The 22097-nt window shown below is 38.8% G+C and overlaps 3 protein-coding genes and 1 non-coding gene across 4 annotated transcripts in view; 3 read left to right on the top strand and 1 right to left on the bottom strand.

The window, feature by feature from the left end:
* Positions 1 to 22097, bottom strand: part of KLRG1 (killer cell lectin like receptor G1) — a 135671-nt gene that overhangs the window by 10394 nt on the left and 103180 nt on the right. Inside the window, 3 exon segments of the mRNA XM_063785366.1 lie at positions 3851 to 4192; positions 4767 to 5037; positions 11716 to 12947. Of these exon segments, the coding sequence (XP_063641436.1) occupies positions 12720 to 12947 (228 nt within the window). The 3' untranslated portion in view covers positions 3851 to 4192; positions 4767 to 5037; positions 11716 to 12719.
* LOC129136509 (prothymosin alpha-like) lies at positions 4991 to 5989 on the top strand. The gene has a single exon (XM_054663060.2). The coding sequence runs from the start codon at positions 4991 to 4993 to the stop codon at positions 5342 to 5344; it is 354 nt and encodes a 117-aa protein (XP_054519035.1). The 3' UTR covers positions 5345 to 5989.
* MIR1244-4 (microRNA mir-1244-4) lies at positions 5778 to 5861 on the top strand. Its single transcript, NR_035593.1, has one exon. It is a non-coding gene; the product is annotated as a microRNA mir-1244-4 (primary transcript).
* Positions 8885 to 16865, top strand: LOC465370 (pregnancy zone protein-like). The gene is made up of 8 exons (XM_016922923.4): positions 8885 to 11909; positions 12703 to 12874; positions 13098 to 13227; positions 13586 to 13676; positions 14203 to 14271; positions 14929 to 15031; positions 15865 to 15906; positions 16585 to 16865. Exons 4-8 carry the CDS (start codon positions 13614 to 13616, stop codon positions 16605 to 16607), a joined length of 300 nt encoding a protein of 99 aa, XP_016778412.1. The 5' UTR covers positions 8885 to 11909; positions 12703 to 12874; positions 13098 to 13227; positions 13586 to 13613; the 3' UTR covers positions 16608 to 16865.

Raw genomic sequence — 22097 nt, 5'->3', positions numbered from 1 at the left:
GTTTTTGCTTTTAATAGTCTTGCCATTTTAGATCTTCCTTGTCCATGATGGATTCAATACCTGAATTAGTCAGAATTAGATTCAATGGCAGTAACAAACAAACTCCCACATCTCAGCGGGTAAGCACCTAATGGTTTGGCTTTTGCTCACACAAAATCTACTTGTGAGTTCAGACAATCTCCAGAACAGCCCCGTGCCAAACAGTGAGTCAGAGAGAACCAGTCTGCTTTCCTCTGGTGACTCTGCCATCGCCAACGTGGCTTTCAGGGTCATACCCATGGGGAAGGAGGTTGCACTTGACTCTTAAAGGCAGGAGTGGGAATGGTATACATCACTTCCGCCCATGTTCCTGCCCTGAATGCAAAGGAGGCTGAGAAATGGGAAGGCTCATGTGGATATTAACTGTCTCTGTCATATCTTCTTATGGAAAGAGAAGTGATTTATGTAATATTGAGCAAAAGAGAGTAATGCAACTTTTGGCAGATATGCTACCTCTGCATAGTCTCTTTGTGTGTTTCAAGTATACCTGGAAATGAGGAAATGTTGCAAAAGGCCTAACTCAAAATTCTTTTCTACTGCCATCAGGCCTAGAGAAATTTTTCTCTGCATGCTTGAATGTCTACCAAATTTACTTTTTAATAAAAAATGAGGATGGCAGTAAAAAGTGTTAAAAAAAAAAAAAGAATAAACACATTTTAATACAGCAGATTCACTGCCTGGGAAGGCAAGGAGTAATGTTCTAATTGAAAACAAAGGAGTCATTAAGGATATTTCCTCACCAGAAAAAAAAAAAAATTCCTGTATAGTGAAAAAAGAACACTGTTTTAAGAACAAAGGGACAATTTTTCATCACACTCCTATCTGCTATGACTATGTGACTTTGGAAATTTGCAGACTCACTTAACCTTTTAGAGGCTCAATTTCTTTAAATCTGAAGTCAGAATGACAACACCAAACTCATTGAGGTATTGTGACCATAAAATGAAAAAAAAAAAAATCATGATTCCTTTAATGGCATGTTTGTTTTAAAAAAAAAGAAAGTGAAAAGCATGATTAATTGACTTTCATTTCACCAAGTGTGTATTTTCTTTCCAACCTAAGAGAAAACAGATCAATGGAAACAAAGGTATGATTCAGAAAACCTGAAAACTCAGAGTACATCGTTACACTTTGACCCCAAATGTTCTGTAATATTCTATGGAAATTTTTCTTTTGGTATTTGTTGCTTATCCTTTTCTTCCTTCTCATTTTCAGTTACAGCACTTTAATCTGTCTGTCATTATTTCATAACTAGATTACTGAAAAACCATTCTAATTTAACTTCCTTGCCTCCAGCTTTTCTTTACCTCTATCTGTCCTGCATACTCTTAAACACTGCTTTTCTCATGTCACTTGTTTCTCATAGTCACTACTTCCAGAATTCATAAGATTATTGTATTTAAGGTTTTGAAAGAGCACATCTAACTCTATTATCTTATATATATATCATATATGTATTTATAATTACACACATATATAATTATCTTTAAAAAGTGATGCCCCAGAGATCAGAAGATATATTATAGAATAATATTATAATAAAGATATTTAAGATAATGTTAACAATATGTAAAGATTATATATATCTTATATATATGTATATCTTCTGATTTCTGGAATATCAATTTCTTTTTTATCAAGCTAACTAACTCCCACTTAACAGACCTTATTCATTTGTCCTAGCCTTCATTATGTTTTATTATATATTATACCTTCTGTTTACCTAATTATGGGAAACACACCCTGAAAATAGCCATTCCACTCTAGAGGGTAAATTTTTATTATCCCTGTGAAGCACCCTTCCACCTTTGTATATATATTTGCACAGTCCTTTCCTGGGAATAACTCCCCATTCTCCTCCACCTCCCATCCATGAATGATCATCTTAGGTTCTGCTTTGGTAAAGTCTTTTCCGGCCTAACTAAAGTTGATTGTCTTTTCACTCCTGACTCCCCATTGTCTATACTACATACTTTACTGAATCCTGTTGCTTATTGTTTATGTCTCCATATTAATTCAATGTCGAAACAAACAAACAAAAAATCATTCCCGAAATCATCTTGCTTAGCTAATATCCATTCCTCTTGTTTGATTCTCACTGCAAACAGAAGACATGTGAACACAATTTCAGTGTAAAAGCAATATTTGGTGTATTAAATTACTCTTTATCCTTCCCTTCACCAGTTGAGTAATCGTCTTAGAGAGAGCTACATTTGTTTTTTTTTAATCAACTTTTATTTTAGATTCAGGAGGTACATGTACAGGTCATTTGTTTTTATTTATAAAGAAAAATATATTTAGCTCTAGATTCTATTTGAAGAAAAAATAGGATTAGCCTTTTTATAGGAAAGTGAACAAAATAACAAGCTGGTAGGTTAAATTGTTCCAATAATAAACATTCCCTGAGCATATGACCTTATTCCACTTGAGAAATAAGGCAGCAATAAGAAATTGATGATAAAAATGAGGTTCACACTGAGGCCTGTGTGTTGCCTTCCAGGACCAGGTCTGCGAGGTGTACCCCCAGGAGCCGTAGAAATAATGTACGCAATGATTGAAGAAGAACCTCAGATATTGCAAGTGAAAGAGATAGTCCGGAAGTACTTCCCTGAGACCTGGATCTGGGATTTGGTGGTAGTTGAGTAAGTTGTGTGTTGCCTGGAATTTAGTTTAGGAGAGGGTTTGAATCCTGCTGTATGACTGATGTTATCCTGGATTCCTGATCCTTTTAGTTCTGCTCTGCTCTTTTCTGGTAAATATTTAGGTTTATAGTTCATTTATCTCATAATTAAACAATGCTAATTTTTTTTCTAATTTAGTCTATTGATAACTAAAATAATAGAAAGTAGGATGCTACCAGCCCTCTTAAATAAAGGAAAGGGAAGGGGAGGGGAGGGAGATTGAAAGAAAGAACAAAAGGAAGGAAAGAATGAAAGAAAAAAGGAAGAAATAAAGGGAGGGAGGGAAGGAGGGAGTAAGGGAGGTAGGGAGAAAAAAAACTTTAAACCTCACCAGGAGCACCAACCCTTAGATCAAGTTTAGCATTTACCACACTAGGTTACTGAGTTATCATGTTCTACGATCAGCCATGCTTTGTGTTAAAAAAAAAAAAAAAAAAAAAAGATTTGCTTATACTCCTCTTCTCTGCTCCTTCACTAGCTCATTAGGTATAAGTGAGCTGGTGACCAGGTCCCAGAAACCACCACAGAGTGGAAGGCCAGCGCATTCTGCTTGTCTGGAACCACAGGGTTTGGCCTCTCTCCTATCGTGTCTCTTCAAGCCTTCCAGCCTTTCTTCCTAGAACTCACCCTTCCTTATTCTGTGGTGCGAGGAGAAGCCTTCACACTCAAAGCCACTGTGTTTAACTACTTGTCCACCTGCATTCGGGTAAGGACACTTCTCTGGAGGTGAATGAGAATAGAAGATAGTCACCATTCATTACCAGGTCTCCTAGGTAACCCAGGAAATCAGAACTGCATATGATATATCCTAATTTTGAAGCAGACCTGGTACTAAGAGAAAAGGTACCTGACAGGCCCAAGGTGGTAAGGTTATATTCATTCAGGCTCCTATATCTGTGTATTCCTAAATTCAGACATTATGTTCACCTGATTGTTTCATGTTTTTCACTAAACACCTCTTTCTTCTGTTGGCACAAGGCTAAATCCTAAACACTTATCCTAATTCCTGTCAGTTTTTCAATTTTCTTGTTTCAAACACCTTAACTACAAAGTGTCTGATAGAGCTGACCATATTTGCACAGCTTCTCAGCGCCTCTGGACTCATGGACATTGTCCCTCAGTCTATTTACCTGATGCACAGAGCATCTTTTGCAGTATTCATGCTGTTCTGCATCCCTTCATAAACTTGTGGTTGGGTGTGGGGGACAGGTCGTTGTGCAGCTGGAGGTCTCTTCCGCTTTCCTGGCTGTTCCAACAGAGAAGAACGAAGAATCTCACTGTGTCTGTAGAAATGGGCGGAAAACCGTGTCCTGGGTTGTGACTCCTAAGTCACTGGGTGAGTAGTAATGCTATTAGCAAATTCCACTTCGTGTGCTTGGATGATTTGTTTTCTGCACTGACCCCAATACACACTTTTTCTCCTCCTTTAATACTAATCAAGAGGAAGACAACCACTGGATACACTGGGGAAACTGGAAAAGAAGAAACTGTTCAATATAGAATCACCGTTCAACTCTTAAGAACTTTATTCCCCAGGAAAGGTGAATTTCACAGCCACTGCAGAAGCCATGCATTCTCAGGAAGTGTGTGACAATGAGTTGACTGACGTCCCACCACTTGCGCAGAAGGACACTGTAGTCAAGCCCTTACTAGTTGAGGTACGTAAGTCTACTCTCTGTGAGTCTCAGAGCCCTTATTATTTCATACAGTATTATCTAATATGCATCTCACAGTGACATTTAATTCCCAAGAATGTGGATAGATCTACAATCCAATTTTTCACCACCATTTTCTCCTTTGCTTTCAAGTGTTTAATTTTTCTTTTATACATTCAGTATTGCTTTACTTTTTTTTTTTGTCAATATAAAGCCTGAAGGAATAGCAAAGGAGGAAACTTTCAACACGCTGCCCTGTGCATCAGGTAAGTGTAATATATAGAGAAAAATTTCATGTTAAGTGACTTGCCAGAGTATACAGTTGTGGAATGTCTTTTGGGGGCATGCTTTTCTCTGAGAGAGAGAGAGAAAAAAAAAAAACAACTCTTACCCTCCTCCAAATCTAAGGACATTTGATGAAAAACATTGTCCTGCCCCACTGGCTGCTCTGAAAAGCCATCTTTGCATTGTTCCTCGTCAGCCTCCTTGCTCGCCGCAGCCGCCTCCGCCGCGCGCCTCCTCCGCCGCCGCGGACTCCGGCAGCTTTATCGCCAGAGTCCCTGAACTCTCGCTTTCTTTTTAATCCCCGGCATCGCATCACCGGCGTGCCCCACCATGTCAGACGCAGCCGTAGACACCAGCTCCGAAATCACCACCAAGGACTTAAAGGAGAAGAAGGAAGTTGTGGAAGAGGCGGAAAATGGAAGAGACGCCCCTGCTAACGGGAATGCTAATGAGGAAAATGGGGAGCCGGAGGCTGACAACGAGGTAGATGAAGAAGAGGAAGAAGGTGGGGAGGAAGAGGAGGAGGAAGGTGATGGTGAGGAAGAGGATGGAGATGAAGATGAGGGAGCTGAGTCAGCTACAGGCAAGCGGGCAGCTGAAGATGATGAGGATGACGATGTCGATACCAAGAAGCAGAAGACCGACGAGGATGACCAGACAGCAAAAAAGGAAAAGTTAAACTAAAAAAAAAAGGCCGCCGCGACCTATTCACCCTCCACTTCCCGTCTCAGAATCTAAACGTGGTCACCTTCGAGTAGAGAGGCCCGCCCGCCCACCGAGGGCAGTGCCACCCGCAGATGACACGCGCTCTCCACCACCCAACCCAAACCATGAGAATTTGCAACAGGGGAGGAAAAAAGAACCAAAACTTCCAAGGCCCTGCTTTTTTTTTCTTAAAAGTGCTTTAAAAAGGAAATTTGTTTGTATTTTTTATTTACATTTTATATTTTTGTACATATTGTTAGGGTCAGCCATTTTTAATGATCTCGGATGACCAAACCAGCCTTTGGAGCGTTCTGTCCTACTTCTGACTTTACTTGTGGTGTGACCATGTTCATTATAATCTCAAAGGAGAAAAAAACCTTGTAAAAAAAGCAAAAATGACAACAGAAAAACAATCTTATTCCGAGCATTCCAGTAACTTTTTTGTGTATGTACTCAGCTGTACTATAAGTAGTTGGTTTGTATGAGATGGTTAAAAAGGCCAAAGATAAAAGGTTTCTTTTTTTTCCTTTTTTGTCTATGAAGTTGCTGTTTATTTTTATTTTTTGGCCTGTTTGATGTATGTGTGAAACAATGTTGTCCAACAATAAACAGGAATTTTATTTTGCTGAGTTGTTCTAACAAAAAAAAAAAAGAAAGAAAGAAAGAAAGAAAAACACTGTCCTGATGAAAATCACTTGGAATGAGCCTCTTAGGGAAATAAATAGAAAGTACTTTTTAGGGTAAATTATTATTATTGTATTTTAAGAATAAAGAAATGGGCATAGAGAAATAAAAGACTTGCTTAAAAGCTTAAAAGCTCTTGCCTAATAATAAGGTCTAAGGCTGTTGACCTCAGGACAGGATTCTTTCTGATACCTCTGTGTTTCTCAAATGTCTTCCTAAACCATGTTCAAAATATTGAAATATCTGTGTGACACTAGTATGATTTACTGTTCAATTGACAGTTTAAATGCACTCATGTTTTTACTTAAACAAGTTATTTTAAGAGGAACTCCAGGTTACTAACTTGTATAGAAAACCAGTATTTTACCAATATCATTAATATAGCAATACAAAAATTACCACTATATTGAAAGAGAAGGGGAAAAGCTAACACTTTTTTAAGTTTATTTAAATTATCATTAAAAATCCAACTCTGTGCCACCTATAATCATCTTGACGATAATGCTCAGTCTGCAGATCTCTCTTCTCTATCCGAGGATCCCTTCATAAAATCATCTAGTCAATGGCTTTAATAACAACTATGTACTTGTGTCCAAAAATGTACAACTTTGATCCACACCTTTTTCCTGAACTCAAACTCATGTATTCAACTGCCCACTCTCCACTTACAGGCTTGTAGGTCTCATAGGCATATCAAAATCAGCAAGTTTAAGACTGAGTATCTGCTCGCCCTCACAAACCTGCTCCTCCCTCAATTTCCTTCATCTCAGATGATGAAAAATCCATTCTTCTATTTGCTAGGGAGAAACACTTTGGAGTTCTTTACTACATTCTTTCCCCTATCTTCCCTACCTAATCCATGCACAAATCTAGTCGATTCCGCCTTCAAATTGCATCCAGAATCTACCCACTTCTCTCCATCTCTATTATTCTAGTCCTTTCTCTTGCGGGCTCTCAATAGCTTTCTAACTGGTCTCATGATTATCTCTTCTTGTTCCCCTTCAGCGAGAGGGATCCTTTAAAACATGTGTCAGATCGTGTCCCTCCTCTTCTCTAACCCTTTCAGGAATCTCCCATATCCCCCCAAAGTTAAAGCGTAAGTTTTTAATGCCACTTAGAAACCCTTGCTACCCCATGACTTCACGTCTTCCTAATCTCTCTTTCGTTTACCCGGTTCCGGCCACACTGACCTCTTTCTTCCTATTGGAATACACCCAGCATGCTTCAGTCTCTGGAGTCCTTTTACTTTTTGTTCATTTTTCCTGGAAGTATCTTCCCCCAGGTTTGGATAAATCTGGCTCCTTGACTTACTTAAAGTCTCTGCTCACACAGGACTTTTTATCAATGAGCTTTTCCATAGGGAGCCCCCTCCCTACTTCCTGACCTGCCTTGTTTTACTAGCTTACCATAGAAACACTTGCCCTGCTTTAATTTCCTCTATAGCACTTATCAACAACTAGTATACTAAATATACTCTTGCTTTTTTATCTTAGTCTTCCCCTAAAAATGAAATCTCCAGGAGGCCAGGAAATTTGTTTTGAAACTTTTGGTATCATTGCACTTAGAACCTGGTACATAGTATACACTGAATGCAAATGAATGGAATGAATGTAATTCTTGAAAAGCACTAACAGTAGCAGGAATTAATATAAACCATGAAGAGAAGGAAATAAGCATACCATAAGTATATGCCTATAGGAAAAGCCATAGAAATTTAGCACAAATGTATATGATGAATATGAACTTCACTGAGAGATGAATCATGGCTTTAAGGGAAACTTGGATTGTATCAAAGAAATTATATAATAACTGAGCCAGGCATGGTGACTCACACCTGTAATCTCAGCAGTTTGGGAGATGGAGGCAGGCAAATCGCTTGAGATCAGAAGTTCAAGACCAGCCTGGCCAACTCTGTCTCTACAAAAAACACAGAAATTAGCCAGGCGTGGTGGTGCATGCCTGTAATCCCAGATACTTAGGTGGCTGAGGCACAAGAATCATTTGAACCCGGGAAGCAGAGGTTGCAGTGGGATCACGCCACTGTTCTTCAGCCTGGGTGACAGAGGGAGACTCTATCACAAAAAAAAAAAAAGTTATATAATGATGAAGGAAAATAAAAGGTTGGATCTAGATGATGTAGAGAAACATGATTCATAACAAAAATAGAACATTTCTCTCACTTTCCCCTCCTTTATATGTGTGTTTTTCTTCTTTCATTAGATACTGGAGTAGCTGAAAAGGTGTCACTGAATGTTCCTTCAAATGTGGTTGAAGGATCTCCAAGGGCAACATATTCAGTTTTAGGTGAGTCTTTCAGCCCAAGGGAAGCAGCTGTCTGGCTGTATAATTCTAGTGCATGGGCCTCACCATCCACGATTAATGAAGTTTCTGACAACAGGCAATGGATTGAGAGAAAGCACTAAGGGTTACACTATGTTACCGTTGGAAAGGGGCTTGAATAGATGTTGTGCTACATATTATGCCTTGATATATTCTAACAAGAAAGGGTCACCTCTCAGTGCCCTCATCTTCAAGCAGTTTACTAGGTGGTAATGCTTCCTAGTCAGTTTGAAAATGGTTGGGTTGAGTTTTACCAGACATGTGGCCCATGAGAAAAGATAGATCACCTACCATTCAGTTTCTTCCCCACTTTCTCCATCCTTAAACCATCTATTTTCTCACCTTTTGTTTTCCTCCCTATTTCTTGTTTTTTCACCTTTTTTAGTCTTCTTGTCCTTTTCTCTATAGGTCATTTGGCCTCTCAGTTAGCTAATAATCTATTTTCCTAGCCCAATACAAACCATATCTGATTTCTTTACAACTTCTATTCCACAGGTGATATACTAGGCTCTGTAGTGCAAAACCTTCAGAACTTTCTTCAGATGCCCTATGGTTGTGGAGAGCAGAATATGGTCCTTTTTGTCCCTAACATTTATGTTCTAAACTATCTAAATGAGACACGACAGCTGACAGAGAAGATCAAGGCCAAAGCCACTAGCTACCTCATCAGTGGTGAGAGATTACCTCAAAAAGAAGAGCCATAATCTCTTAAATTTTTTTTGGTGAACTAAAATCAACATCTGTTTCATTAAGATTCGATAGTCATTGTCATGATTTTCAATAAAATGTCCCAATATACAAGTAGAAAATTCAATAGTATCATCAAGCCTGTGATTGGGGGTTGCGGGAAATTTTAACTAAATATTAGTTACCCTATGATTCCTAATAGCACTGAGAAAAAAGCTCAATAATCCTCCAATGTCTTTGCCATTTCAATAAATCTATGAACACTTCCTCTTCAGGGTACCAAAGGCAATTGAATTATAAGCACAGAGATGGTTCCTACTGCACCTTTGGGGACAATGACGGTAGCAGTCAGGGAAACAAGATTATTTTTTCCCTATGCTCTCTGTAGATCCATGACATTTCAGGATTCTAGAAACAGCTACTCTCTAATATCTGGAGTTTTTTGTGGAAAATTGTTAGTCTTTAAATAACGCATATGCTGTATGTATCATTCCTGTTGGGTAATCTCACCGTTTCATCTCTGAAAGCTTACCTGCTGTGATAACACAACTGAAAATGGAGAAATAAGGATCTTCTAAATGGAAATATAAAGCAGAAAATGTCATTCTATAAAATGACAGAGGAAGAACCTCCCACACTGTGCATTAAAGAAGGAGAGGAGGGCGAGGACAGAAGGAGACCGTGATGCAGTAAAGTCAGGACAAGTCATTCTGGAAATGCAGTTTTCATGGTGGGGAGGCTTGGAGGCTCCAACAAATGTTTCACAACAAAAAATTTAAAAAGCATCAACTCAGAGAAACCAATAAAGTTGAGATATAATAAAAGATATTGAGATGTTTGTTGGACTAGAGTATATTCAGCTCTTAAATACTATTTCCCCATCAATGCCTCCCAGTAATCTCCTCCACTGAATTGTGAAGAGCAATGTCTGGAGGCGTGCACAAAGTGAGCTATGAAAGTGAGGTGGTCCTCATGTCTGTGTTTCTGTTTTGCTCGACGGGCTCACTGCATTTGTGCTCAAGTCCTTTGCTCAAGCCCAATCGTACATCTCTGTGGAGAGCTCACACATCAGGGATGCCCTCACCTGGCTTTCACAGGGACAAAAGGCAGATGGTTTTTTCGAAGGCTCTGGATCACTGCTCAACAATGCCATTAAGGTGATGCCTTCTCTATTTTTGTTCTGGTCCCTGAAGATAGTGATATGTGGGAGGAAATGATGTTTGAATTGAGTCCTTCAGTCTTAGCGACATAGATTTCAGGAAGAATGGTGGACTCTAAATCTCCTGAAATCTAGCAATACCTTAGTAGTTTTTTATTGAATGAAAATAGTGTTCAAAAAAACCTCAAAGTCGAACATACTATAAAAAGTGAGGGAAGGTGATCTGGGACAGACTCAAGAATTTTAGGGTAGAGGAGGAAGGGGAGAAAATCAACAATCTAGCACAAGACAAGAAAAAATCTAGTGAAGATGTCAAAAGGAAAAGAAGTGTTAGCAGATGCTGTCTCATGACTATTGAAGTGTTTGAGTCTCTCTGCCTCTGATCCTTACACGGTGGGGTGAACGATGAGGTGACATTCTCTGCCTACATCACCATTGCTTTGCTGGAGATGCCTCTGCCTGCCACTGTATGTTCAAGCACATCCTCTGTACCTCCTTCACACACGTAAAGAATAAAATTATAATATGGTGAATCCCTGAGGGAAATTAATTGTGATTTTTATGGTATTTAATTTTGGTACATTTCACTGGAATGTAAAGGACCAGATCCTTTTGGAAGCAGCAGAGGAAACTCCTCTCTGGTCAGAACTGTGAGGTTATACAGGCACATTAAGGTTTTTAATCTGCAGTTAGCCCGGGAATAGCTCATTTGCCTGGTTCTGCTGTTTTACAATAGCCTTTCATCTTCTTCATAGCACGCAGTGGTCTGCAGTGCCCTATCCTGCCTTGAAACGGCCTGGAGCTCAGAGGCCCAAGGAAGTGTTGTCTGTACCAAAGCATTATTGGCCTATGCCTTTGCCCTAGCAGGAAACAAAGTCAAGTGAAGAGAGTTGCTTGAATCATTAAACAGAGAGGCTGTGAAAGAAGGTAAGAGCTGCTACTGCAAAGTTTACTTCTGACAACCACCAGTGACCAAAAGAAGGGACAATACCTCTACTGAGCTCATGCTTACCATGCTATCTTAATTTCATGACAGAATAATTATCATTGATCTAAGACCCGAATTCTCTGGATAACATGGATCATTTTATTAATCTACACAGTATAGACTCTATAGAGTCCCACCTTCTAATATCACACACACACATGTAGTAGACACAAAGGCTCAATGTTATCCCTGGAACTTTACTTTCTTGATAAAGATTTGTTTGATAGTGACTATTTAATGCTTTCACTTTGTTTAATGCTTTCACTTCATTAAAATGAAATGTCAATTTATTAGGTAAACTGTAATTATAATCATCACTTATGGATTAGATTTTGAAATCATCCTTTAAGCTAAAAATTCTACCCTTTTCTATGTCAAAGAGGATTCGATCCACTGGCAATGTCCTGGGAAACTTCGCAAAGCTAAGACCCTCTATTCTCAACCCTGGGCTCCCTCTGCGGAAGTAGAGATGACATCCTATGTGCTCCTTACCTATCTTACTGTCCAGCCTGCCCCATCTTCAGAGGACCTGTCTGTGCATCACGTATTGTGAAGTGGATTACCAAGCAGCAAAATCCCCAAGGGGGCTTCTCCTCCACTCAGGTCTGTGGGAAGACTCTAGAAGGAAACATAAATATATTCACATATATGAAGACACAACCATCTGGGAGTTGAATAATGGAATGGTTAGTATTTCTAATTCACACTTTCTCCATCCCTCCATCAGCAGACAAGTTCCAGCCTTACTATCTTATGTATGGATTACTGCTCTGTCCTTTTTATACTCTCTCCCTAGGGGCCCCCCAACCATGCAGGTAGGTTTGTCTTCACAGAGCAATATTTTCAAGGGATTACTTCCCTTAGAAAATAAATCTTTTTTTCACTCAAAGCCTAAAATTATCTAATATTTTATCAAAAATATTTCCTCTCCCCAGTAAACATGAGTGCACCAATCTGATTAGGCAGATCCCTTTGCTTCTTCTGGAATTAGCTCACAGCTGTTTCCATGACTTCACATAGAGCATTCCCCACCCAGGTCCCCCCCGATGCCTCTCTTCTGTCTACATAAACTCTGCTCATTATTCAGAGTAATCTTATTTCTCAGATAACCTTCTTCAGTCTTCTCTTACTATTCTAACCCATATTTTCTTCTCTCTTCTCTGACCTTTTATAACAAATATTGTTACATAAATTTATAAATTATTGAAATAGCCTGGGCTTGTGTCAAATATCTAAGTCTTATCTCCATATGTATATTTAAACTAGCTGAATGAAGAAACTTTTTAGAAATATACCTTCAAAGTATCTAGAATAGTTTATCATTACTAACCAGATTGAACTGAATTGAAATAGAGTTAGTGTACTGCATTTATGACTAAATAATTCTGAAAAAAGAATAGTGTTGTTATGGTTTACATCCAGTGTGAGTTTGTTACTTTCCTCTTTTGTGATTTCTCTACTCATTTTTTTTTTTTTCAGGACACAGTGGTGGCTCTTCAAGCGCTCTCCAAATATGGAACAGCAACTTTCACTAAAAGTGAGAAAGCAGCTTTGGTCACCATCCAGTCTTCAGACACCTTTTCTAAAGACTTCCAAGTAGATGATGGCAACCGCCTAGTGCTGCAGGAGGTCCGGTTGCCAGAGGTTCCAGGCGAGTACAGCACAACCATGTCAGGGTCGGGATGTGTGTACCTCCAGGTGAGACTGCTGGGGTTTAGGAGATGCTGCAAATGGGAGAGAAATTCTCAAGAGTTATATTTGAATTTCAAAATAAGAAAAAGAAGTGTGTGCTAAGGGAAGGTATGAATCATCTGGAACAGATTATGAGACAATTTCAGTGTAAAAATTAAGGATTTTTTTTCCATTTGTTTTAGACATGCCTGAGATATAACATCCTTCCCAAGAAAGAAGAGAAAACACCCTTTGCTCTGCAGGTTAATACTCTCCCCACAAATTGTGATGGAATGGATGTCACAGAACGTTCCAGATTGATATCAACATTAGGTAAGTCCTAGATCATGACCAGACCTTTTGCACCAACCGAATAGAATATGGAGAAATTGATTTTCTTATGTGGAGAAACTCCACTGTCCAAAGCCACACATAATGAATATGGAATTCTTGCAGTGTTTATTAACAAGAAAATTTTCTGAAAAAGGCTTAACATTGATAATATGGTATTACAATATCTGAAGAGTGTGAGCTTAAAATGATGGGTTTTCCAAACAACCATAATAACAGAAACAGATACAGTAGACATAGTAACTTAGTGTTAGAAATAGAAGGTAAAGAGAGAGTTTGTCTTGAATGAATTCCAAGAAATTTTGTTTGAATTCCTTATTCTTATGCTTTGATTTTATAGTTATACTGGGGACTGACCCAGTTCCAACATGGTCATTGTTGATGTGAAGATGGTATCAGGCTTCATACCTATGAGAGCATCAGTTAAAAAGGTAATCCCTAGATCCCTTACAAATAGCAAAGCCATGGTAAATGCTGGCATTTATCGTGTCAATTTGACTTTATTGATGCACTTTTCAAGAGGTGTGCTCCCTCAAAATTGCTTCTCTAGAGGGTGTCTCTATCATTTTAATAGTGTGTATCATGGTTATATGGTGTCAAGTATAGGGTATAAGTCAGAAACATGATAAATAATGTTCCAACAGGCCCCAAGACACCTAGTTACGTGGAATGGTATTGAATTATTTTCCAGCTATATATAAAAAGAGAAAAGGATATATGGGTGTGTGCATGCATATATATATCACATATATGTATCTGCACATACACTTATAGCATATATAGAGAATAAAAGTTCAATAAATATTGCTACTGTTATTTTCATTATTATTCTTGAAGAAATCAAAATTAGTAGTTTGGATGCTCCTGAGAAGCTGTTTATATCATAAATACCTGAAAACTACTGCCAGTATGAAGTTTTCTCATTCCATATTTCTGGCTTATCCTCTTGGTCAACAGCTCCAGAAACAGCCTCAGATTCAGAGGACTGAAGTGAGCACCAACCATGTCGCAATCTACTTTGAAAAGGTAAGACTTTCTGTGACTCTGCTAGATTTGGAATAACAACTAGAGGTTCTATAAAAAGAAATGAAGCCGGCCGGGCACAGTGGCTCACACCTGTAATCCCAGCAATTTGGGAGGCCAAGGCAGGTGGATCATGAGGTCAGGAGTTCGAGACCAGCCTGGCCAAGATGGTGGAACCCCATCTTTACTAAAAATACAAAAATTAGCTGGGGGCGGTGGCAGGTGCCTGTAATCCCAGCTACTTGAGAGGCTGAGGCAGGAGAATCGCTTGAACCTGGGAGGCAGAGGTTGCAGTGAGCCGAGATCGTGCCACTGCACTCTAGCTTAGGCGACAGAGCGAGACTTGGTCTCCCCCACAAAAAAAAAAAAAAAAAAAAAGAAGAGAAAAGAAAAGGAAAAAATAAATGAAGCCTGGACTGTCAACAGGCTTGATTCATTACATTTGGCTGTCTACAAAATGTCTCTTTTGTCCTTCTTTTATCTGTCATTGAGTATGTTATGCAGGTCACAGAATTCCCCTTTCTTTTCATAGGTTCTGGTACAGATATATAGCATAACTACAGGGTTTGATAATATCTTATGAAGAGTGGCCAGTAACTAGTAACTAGTTAATCAAAGATTAACTAATCTTTGATTCCAATTGTTCTCCTGTCTCTCCAGCTAACCCATCAAACCCTGCATTTTTCCTTCTTTGTGGAACAAGACATCCAAATAAAGAATTTAAAACCAGCTACAGTAAAAGCCTATGATTATTATGAGACAGGTAAGATTCAGACATGCTGAGCTTTGAAATGGAAAAAAAAAAAAAAAAGACTACTAACCTAGTAAAGGATTGCCTTAACTAAAGCAAAACTCCAGTGTTTCACTGAGGGAAAAAGTGAGTTTGTGTGCACTGGATAATCATGTTCTTGTATATTAACCTCTCATGTCCCCCCACTAAACAAGTCTTAGAGTCATTCTTATAAATTGACCATAAGGCAATAAGAGGGTCCATTCTATCTTCTACCTAAATTTCCCTATAAAGTTGTTTGTCCTGGGCTGAATTACTCCAAAGAGATAAGAAGAGTACAATAACTGAAAAAACATATCTCAGTGCTGATGTGTGACATGAAAAATTTGATCTGTTTTTGACTTGTGCTTCAGATAGTCTCACACAATTTGGGGAACTTTGTGATAATCAGGAAATACTTTGATTTGCTCATGGCTTTGAGCTAGAAAATTACCACCATTGTAGCATGATGGTAGTGCTAAAACTGTTCTTCTTTGATTAAGGAAAGGTTCAGAGAGCAAGGTGCAATTCCAATGAGAAAAACACAGCTGTGAAAAGGTACTATCTACGGAGTCCTGTAACTACTGTAACTATTCTTAGGCACGCCACCCGTGTACCCGGCCTTTCAATTCTGTTCCCAAGCCAGATTTTCTCTTAGTTTCCTCCCACCAATCCCAAACAGCTTAACAGAGAAGTCATTTTTATTGGTTCTATAGCGATGCTGTCTACTTTCTTTCTTAGCTTACATAGTTTATTTACAATTCACATCTGGGGTGCTTATGCCTGAATGTCTTCACTCTTTCTCTCCAATAATTTCTGTGTTTCAGATGAATTCACCTTTGAAGAATACAATGCCCCTTGCAGTGCTGGTAAAGTATAAATGATTCAATCTAATGCCACTTGAAAGAAAATAAATAAGCATCTCAGTTAAACAGTAAAGTCTAATCCCAACTTCAAAATAAATAAGCATCTCAGTTCTCTGCATAAGGCTGCTTCTTGAGAAGACTGTACCCTTTCCATATCCTAAAAAACCACTGATGTACCATGTATAAATTGAACTATATCAAACGTATTATAAAATTTCTCAGAAAAAAATGCAAGTTAAATACAATTACTGGTGTCTGGGGTGACTTGTTTGAAGATGAATCCAAGAATTTGCCATATGTAAAAACTAAATTATCTAATACGTAGTTTCCATTCTATACCCAGTGGTGATATATTCATCACCTATAGCCTTTCTAGGATATTTCTAAGTGTATACTAAAGTCAAAAAACTTGTCACTGTAATTATCCATATAGCACAGCATGAAAGGTGTGGTCTATAAGACCTTCCTTTAGGCTCATTGACAGGGTTGATCTTTGACATAGAATTTGCCATGAAAGCTTTGCTTCTCCATTTTAAAATATGAAAACATGGAGAACATCCCTATCATTAAAAATAATTAAAAGTTACTAAGTTCAAATATTTATAACTGAAATATAAAGAATTATTCTTAAGTAGGTCACAGAATTTCCCTAATATTTCTCCCTTTTCTTTTACTACTTAGAATCTGAACAAAGAAATGCTTGAAAACAGCAACTTACGGACCTCATCGGGTGAACTTCTCCAGAAATGAAGAACAGACTCATCAATAGAGAGGACAGTGAGAGAAAGAAGGGAAGATCATTGGAAATACACAAAATTTGTATGTTGAATAAATTTATGGCATTTATAACTCTATCTTTTCTTTTGTTCTTTATCAATATCATATTCCCTTTTCTGAATATGAATCTATTCTCCCTAGCATTTATTAAATCACAGAAAAGCTATACAAAGAGGTACACTCAAAAACACTATAGATGAATTAAAGCGGAATTTTTAAAAATGTCAATTAAACCACAAAAAGGAAAAAGAAAACAGTTTTTCCAAACATTGGAAACAACAAAAAGTTCATCAGTAGATGAATGGTTTGGCAACCATACGACATAGTTCTGCTGGACAATGAAGAGGAACAAACGACTGACATACACAACGACTTAAGTGGATCTCAGAAGCATTAGGCTGTGTGGGAAAAAAGCCAATCTCAAAAGGTCACAATCTGTATGATTTCTTTTATACAACATTCCTTAAATGACAGAATTATAGAGACGAAAAACAAATTCGTGGTTACTAGGGGTTACAGAGAGTACGGGAGTGGGATGGGTGTGACTGTAAGTGAGTAGCATTAGAGAGTTTTTGTGGTGATGAAATCCTGCATGTGTGGAAGCAAAAGTCCTGCTGCAGATTTTTCCATTTAATTCCATCTCAAATTATTTTCTTGTTTATTGGGTGGTGAGCAAGAAAGTATCTAAATTAACTTTTTTTTCCCATGTAGCTTTCTAATAGCCCTATTAATATTGATTGACCAACTCAATCTTTCCCTGCTAATAAAACATGCCTCCTTTATCACAAATTATCACGTATACTAAGGCTTGTTTCTGAATGGTCTATTCTAGTCCATTGAGTACCTGGTCTATTCTTTCATAAGGATTACAATATTTGAATTGCTGTAGCTTAATAAAATGTTTTAAAAACTACTATGGCTGATGTCTTTTCATTTCTCTGTTTTCACTTTTTCTTTGCATCACTGATTTGTGTCCTCACCAAATCTCATGTTGAATTATAATCCCCAGAATTGGAAGTGGGGTCTGGTGGGGGGTAATTAGATCATGGGGGTGAATCCCTCATTAATGGTTTAGCACCATCCCCTTGGTGGTGTTCTCATGATAGAGTTCTAGCAAGTTCTGGTCATCTAACAGTGTGTAGCACCTCCCCCACACCTTGCTCATGCTCCCACCACATTAGAAGCCTTGCTCCCTTTTAGCCTTCTGCCATGATTGTAAGTTTCTGGAGGCCTCCCCAGAAGCCTAGCAGAGGCCAGCATCATGCTTCTTGTACAGCCTGTGGAACTGTGAGCCAATTAAACCTCTTTTCTTTATAAATCACCCAATCTCAGGTATTTCTTTATAGCAATGCAAGAATGGACTAATACAATTACTAAGATCATTATTTGTTCAAGTTAAAACTCTAGAATCTTTTAAGTTCATTATCCCCATAATCAACTAGGTATTGTTTGGAATTGCATTGAATATATAAATATATAAAAGGTTTTAAGGTTATGAATATATAAAAGGTTTTAAGCACAAGTGTCAATTTTTTGCATTTCATCTTCCCTATTCAGACTCATTTTATATTTATTCAATTCACATGAAGCAAATTCTAATTCTGACTTAATTTCTAAATTTGGACTGAAGTACCAAGTTAAAGATTAGCTTCATAGACATATATAGTAGGATAAGTTGAAAAATAAAACAACGTATACATGGAGGCAAACGATTTTCACAAGATAGTGAAAAACTAGAACAATATTTCTCATTTGTTGATGGATGTCATTGAAAGGTTTTAAGCAAGATAATAGTTCCTATTTGCATTATGGATAGTCATCAGAAGACGGGTGATTTCTGCATTTCCAACTGAGGTACCTGGTTCATCTCACTGGGACCAGTTGGACAGTGGGTGCAGCCCACAGAGGGTGAGCCGAAGCAGGGCAGGGCATCACCTCACCCGGGAAGCACAACAGGTCGGGGATTTCCCTTTCCTAGCCAAGGGAAGCTGTGACAGACTGTACCGGGAAAATCAGGACACTGCCTGCACTTTTCCAAAACACTGCACTTTTCCAAAGGTCTTAGCAAACAGCATACCAGGAGATTATATCCCATGCCTGGCTCAGTGGGTCCCACACCCACAGAGCCTTGCTTACTGCTAGTCTGAGATTGAATGGCAAGGCAGCAAGCCTGGCTGGGGAAGGGGCATCCGCCATTGCTGAGGCTTGAGTAGGTAAACAAAGCAGTGGCGACCGGGAAGCTCAAACTGGGTGGAGCCCACCTCAGCTCAAGGAGGCCTGCCTGCCTCTGTAGACTCCACCTCTGTGGGCAGGGCATAGCTGAACAAAAGGCGGCAGAAACTTCTGCAGACTTAAACATCCCTGTCTGACAGCTCTGAAGAGAGCAGTGGTTCTCCCAGCATGGTGTTTGAGCTCTGAGAATGGACACACTGCCCCTTCAAGTGGGTCCCTGACCCCCGTGTAGCCTGACTTGGAGACCCTCCCAGTAGGGGCCGACTGACACCTCAAACAGCCAGGTGCCCCTCTGAGACGAAGCTTCCAGAGGAAGGATCAGACAGCAATATTTGCTGTTCTGCAGCCTCTGCTGATGATACCCAGGCAAACAGAGTCTGGAGTGGACCTCCAGCAAACTCCAATAGACGTGCAGCTCAGGAAACTGATGGTTAGAAGGAAAACTAACAAACAGAATGGAATAGCATCAACATCAACAAAAAGGACATCCACACAAAAACTCCATCTGTAGGTCACCATCATCAAAGACCAAAGGTAGATAAAACCACAAAGATGGGGAGAAACCAGAGCAGAAAAGCTGAAAATTCTAAAAACCAGAGCGCCCCTTCTCCTCCAAAAGATCACAGCTCCTCACCAGCAACAGAACAAAGCTGGATGGAGAGTGACTTTGATGAGTTGACAGAAGTAGGCTTCAGAAAGTTGGTAGTAACAAACTTCTCCAAGCTAAAGGAGGATGTTTGAGCCCATCGCAACGGAGTTAAAAACCTTGAAAAAAGATTAGATAAATGACTAACTAGAGTAAAAAGGGTAGAGAAGATCTTAAATGACCTGTTGGAGCTGAAAACCATGGCATGAGAACTACGTGACGCATGCACAAGCTTCAGTAGCCGATTCGATCAAGTGGAAGAAAGGGTGTCAGTGACTGAAGATCAAATGAATGAAATGAAGCAAGAAGAGAAGTTTAGAGAAAAAAGAGTAAAAAGAAATGAACAAAGCCTCCAAGAAATATGGGACTATGTGAAAAGACCAAATCTACGTTTGATTGGTATACCTGAAGGTGATGGGGAGAATGGAATCAAGTTGGAAAATACTCTTCAGGATATTATCCAGGAGAACTTACCCAACCTAGCAAGGCAGGCCAACATTCAAATACAGGAAATACAGAGAACACCACAAAGATACTCCTCAAGAAGAGCAATGCCAAGACACAAAATTGTCAGATTCGCCAAGGTTGAAATGAAGGCAAAAATGCTAAGGTCAGCCAGAGAAAAAGGTTGAGTTACCCACAAAGGGAAGCCCATCAGACTAACAGTGGATCTCTCAGCAGAAACCCTAAAATCCAGAAGACAGTGGGGGCCAATATTCAACATTCTTAAAGAAAAGAATTTTCAACCCAGAATTTCATATCCAGCCAAACTAAGCTTCAAAAGTGAAGGAGAAATAAAATCCTTTACAGACAAGTAAATCCTGAGAGATTTTATCACCACCATGCCTGCCTTACAAGAGCTCCTGAAGGAAGCACTAAACATGGAAAGGAACAACCAGTACCAGCCACTGCAAAAACATGCCAAATTGTAAAGACCATTGATGCTAGGAAGAAACTGCATCAACTAACGGACAAAAAAAAAAAAAAACAGCTAACATCATAATGACAGGATCAAATTCACACATAACAATATTAACCTTAAATATAAATGGGCTAAATGCCCCAATTAAAAGACATAGACTGGCAAATTGGATAAAGACTCAAGACCCCTCAGTGTGCTGTATTCAGGAGACCCATCTCACATGCACAGACACACATAGGCTCAAAATAAAGGGATGGAGGAAGATCTACCAAGCAAATGGAAAACAAAAAAAGGCAGGGGTTGCAATCCTAGTCTCTGATAAAACAGACTTTAAACCAACAAAGATCAAAAGAGACAAAGAAGGCCATTATATAATGGTAAAGGGATCAATTCAACAAGAAGAGCTAACTACCCTAAATATATATGCACCCAATACAGGAGCACGCAGATTCATAAAGCAAGTCCTGAGAGACCTAAAAAGAGACTTAGACTCCCACACAATAATAATCGGAACTTTAACATCCCGCTGTCAATACTAGACAGATCAACAAGACAGAAGGTTAACAAGGATATCAAGAATTTGAACTCAGCTCTGCACCAAGCAGACGTAATAGACATCTACAGAACTCCCACCCCAAATCAACAGAATATACATTTTTCTCAGCACCACATCACATTTATTTCAAAATTGACCACATAGTTGGAAATAAAGCACTCCTCAGCAAATGTAAAAGAACAGAAATCATAACAAACTATCTCTCAGACCACAGTGCAATCAAATTAGATCTCAGGATTAAGAAACTCACTCAAAACCACTCAACTACATGGAAACTGAACAACCCGCTCCTGAATGACTACTGGGAAAATAACAAAATGAAGACAGAAATAAAGATGTTCTTTGAAACCAATGAGACCAAAGACACAACATACCAGAATTTCTGGGGCACATTTAAAGCAATGTGTAGAGGGAAATTTATAGCACTATATGCCCACAAGAGAAAGCAGGAAAGATCTAAAATCGACACCCTAACATCACAATTAAAAGAACTAGAAAAGCAAGAGCAAACAAATTCAAAAGCTAGCAGAAGGCAACAAATAACTAAGATGAGAGCAAAACTGAAGGAGATAAAGACACAACAAACCCTTCAAAAAATCAACGAATCAAGGAGATGGTTTTTTGAAAATATCAAGAAATTGATAGACCACTAGCAAGACTAATAAAGAAGAAAAGAGAGAAAAACCAAATAGATGAAATAAAAAACGATAAAGGGGATATCACCACCGATCTCACAGAAATACAAATTACCATTGGAGAATACTATAAGCACCTCTATGCAAACAAACTAGAAAATCTAGAAGAAATGGATAAATTCCTGGACACATACACCCTCCAAAGACTAAACTAGGAAGAAGTTGAATCTCTGAATAGACCAATAACAGGCTCTGAAATTGAGGCAATAATTAATAGCCTACCAACCAAAAAAAGCCCAGGACCAGATGGATTCACAGCTGAATTCTGCCAGAGGTACAAAGAGGAGCTGGTACCATTCCTTCTGAAAGTATTCCAATCAATAGAAAAAGAGGGAATCCTCCCTAACTCACTTTAGGAGGCCAGCA

Source organism: Pan troglodytes, chromosome 10, assembly GCF_028858775.2.
Source record: "Pan troglodytes isolate AG18354 chromosome 10, NHGRI_mPanTro3-v2.0_pri, whole genome shotgun sequence".
NCBI lineage: Eukaryota > Metazoa > Chordata > Mammalia > Primates > Hominidae > Pan > Pan troglodytes.
The sequence above is the reverse complement of the archived record's forward strand: the minus strand, read 5'-3'. Positions and strand labels throughout refer to the sequence as shown.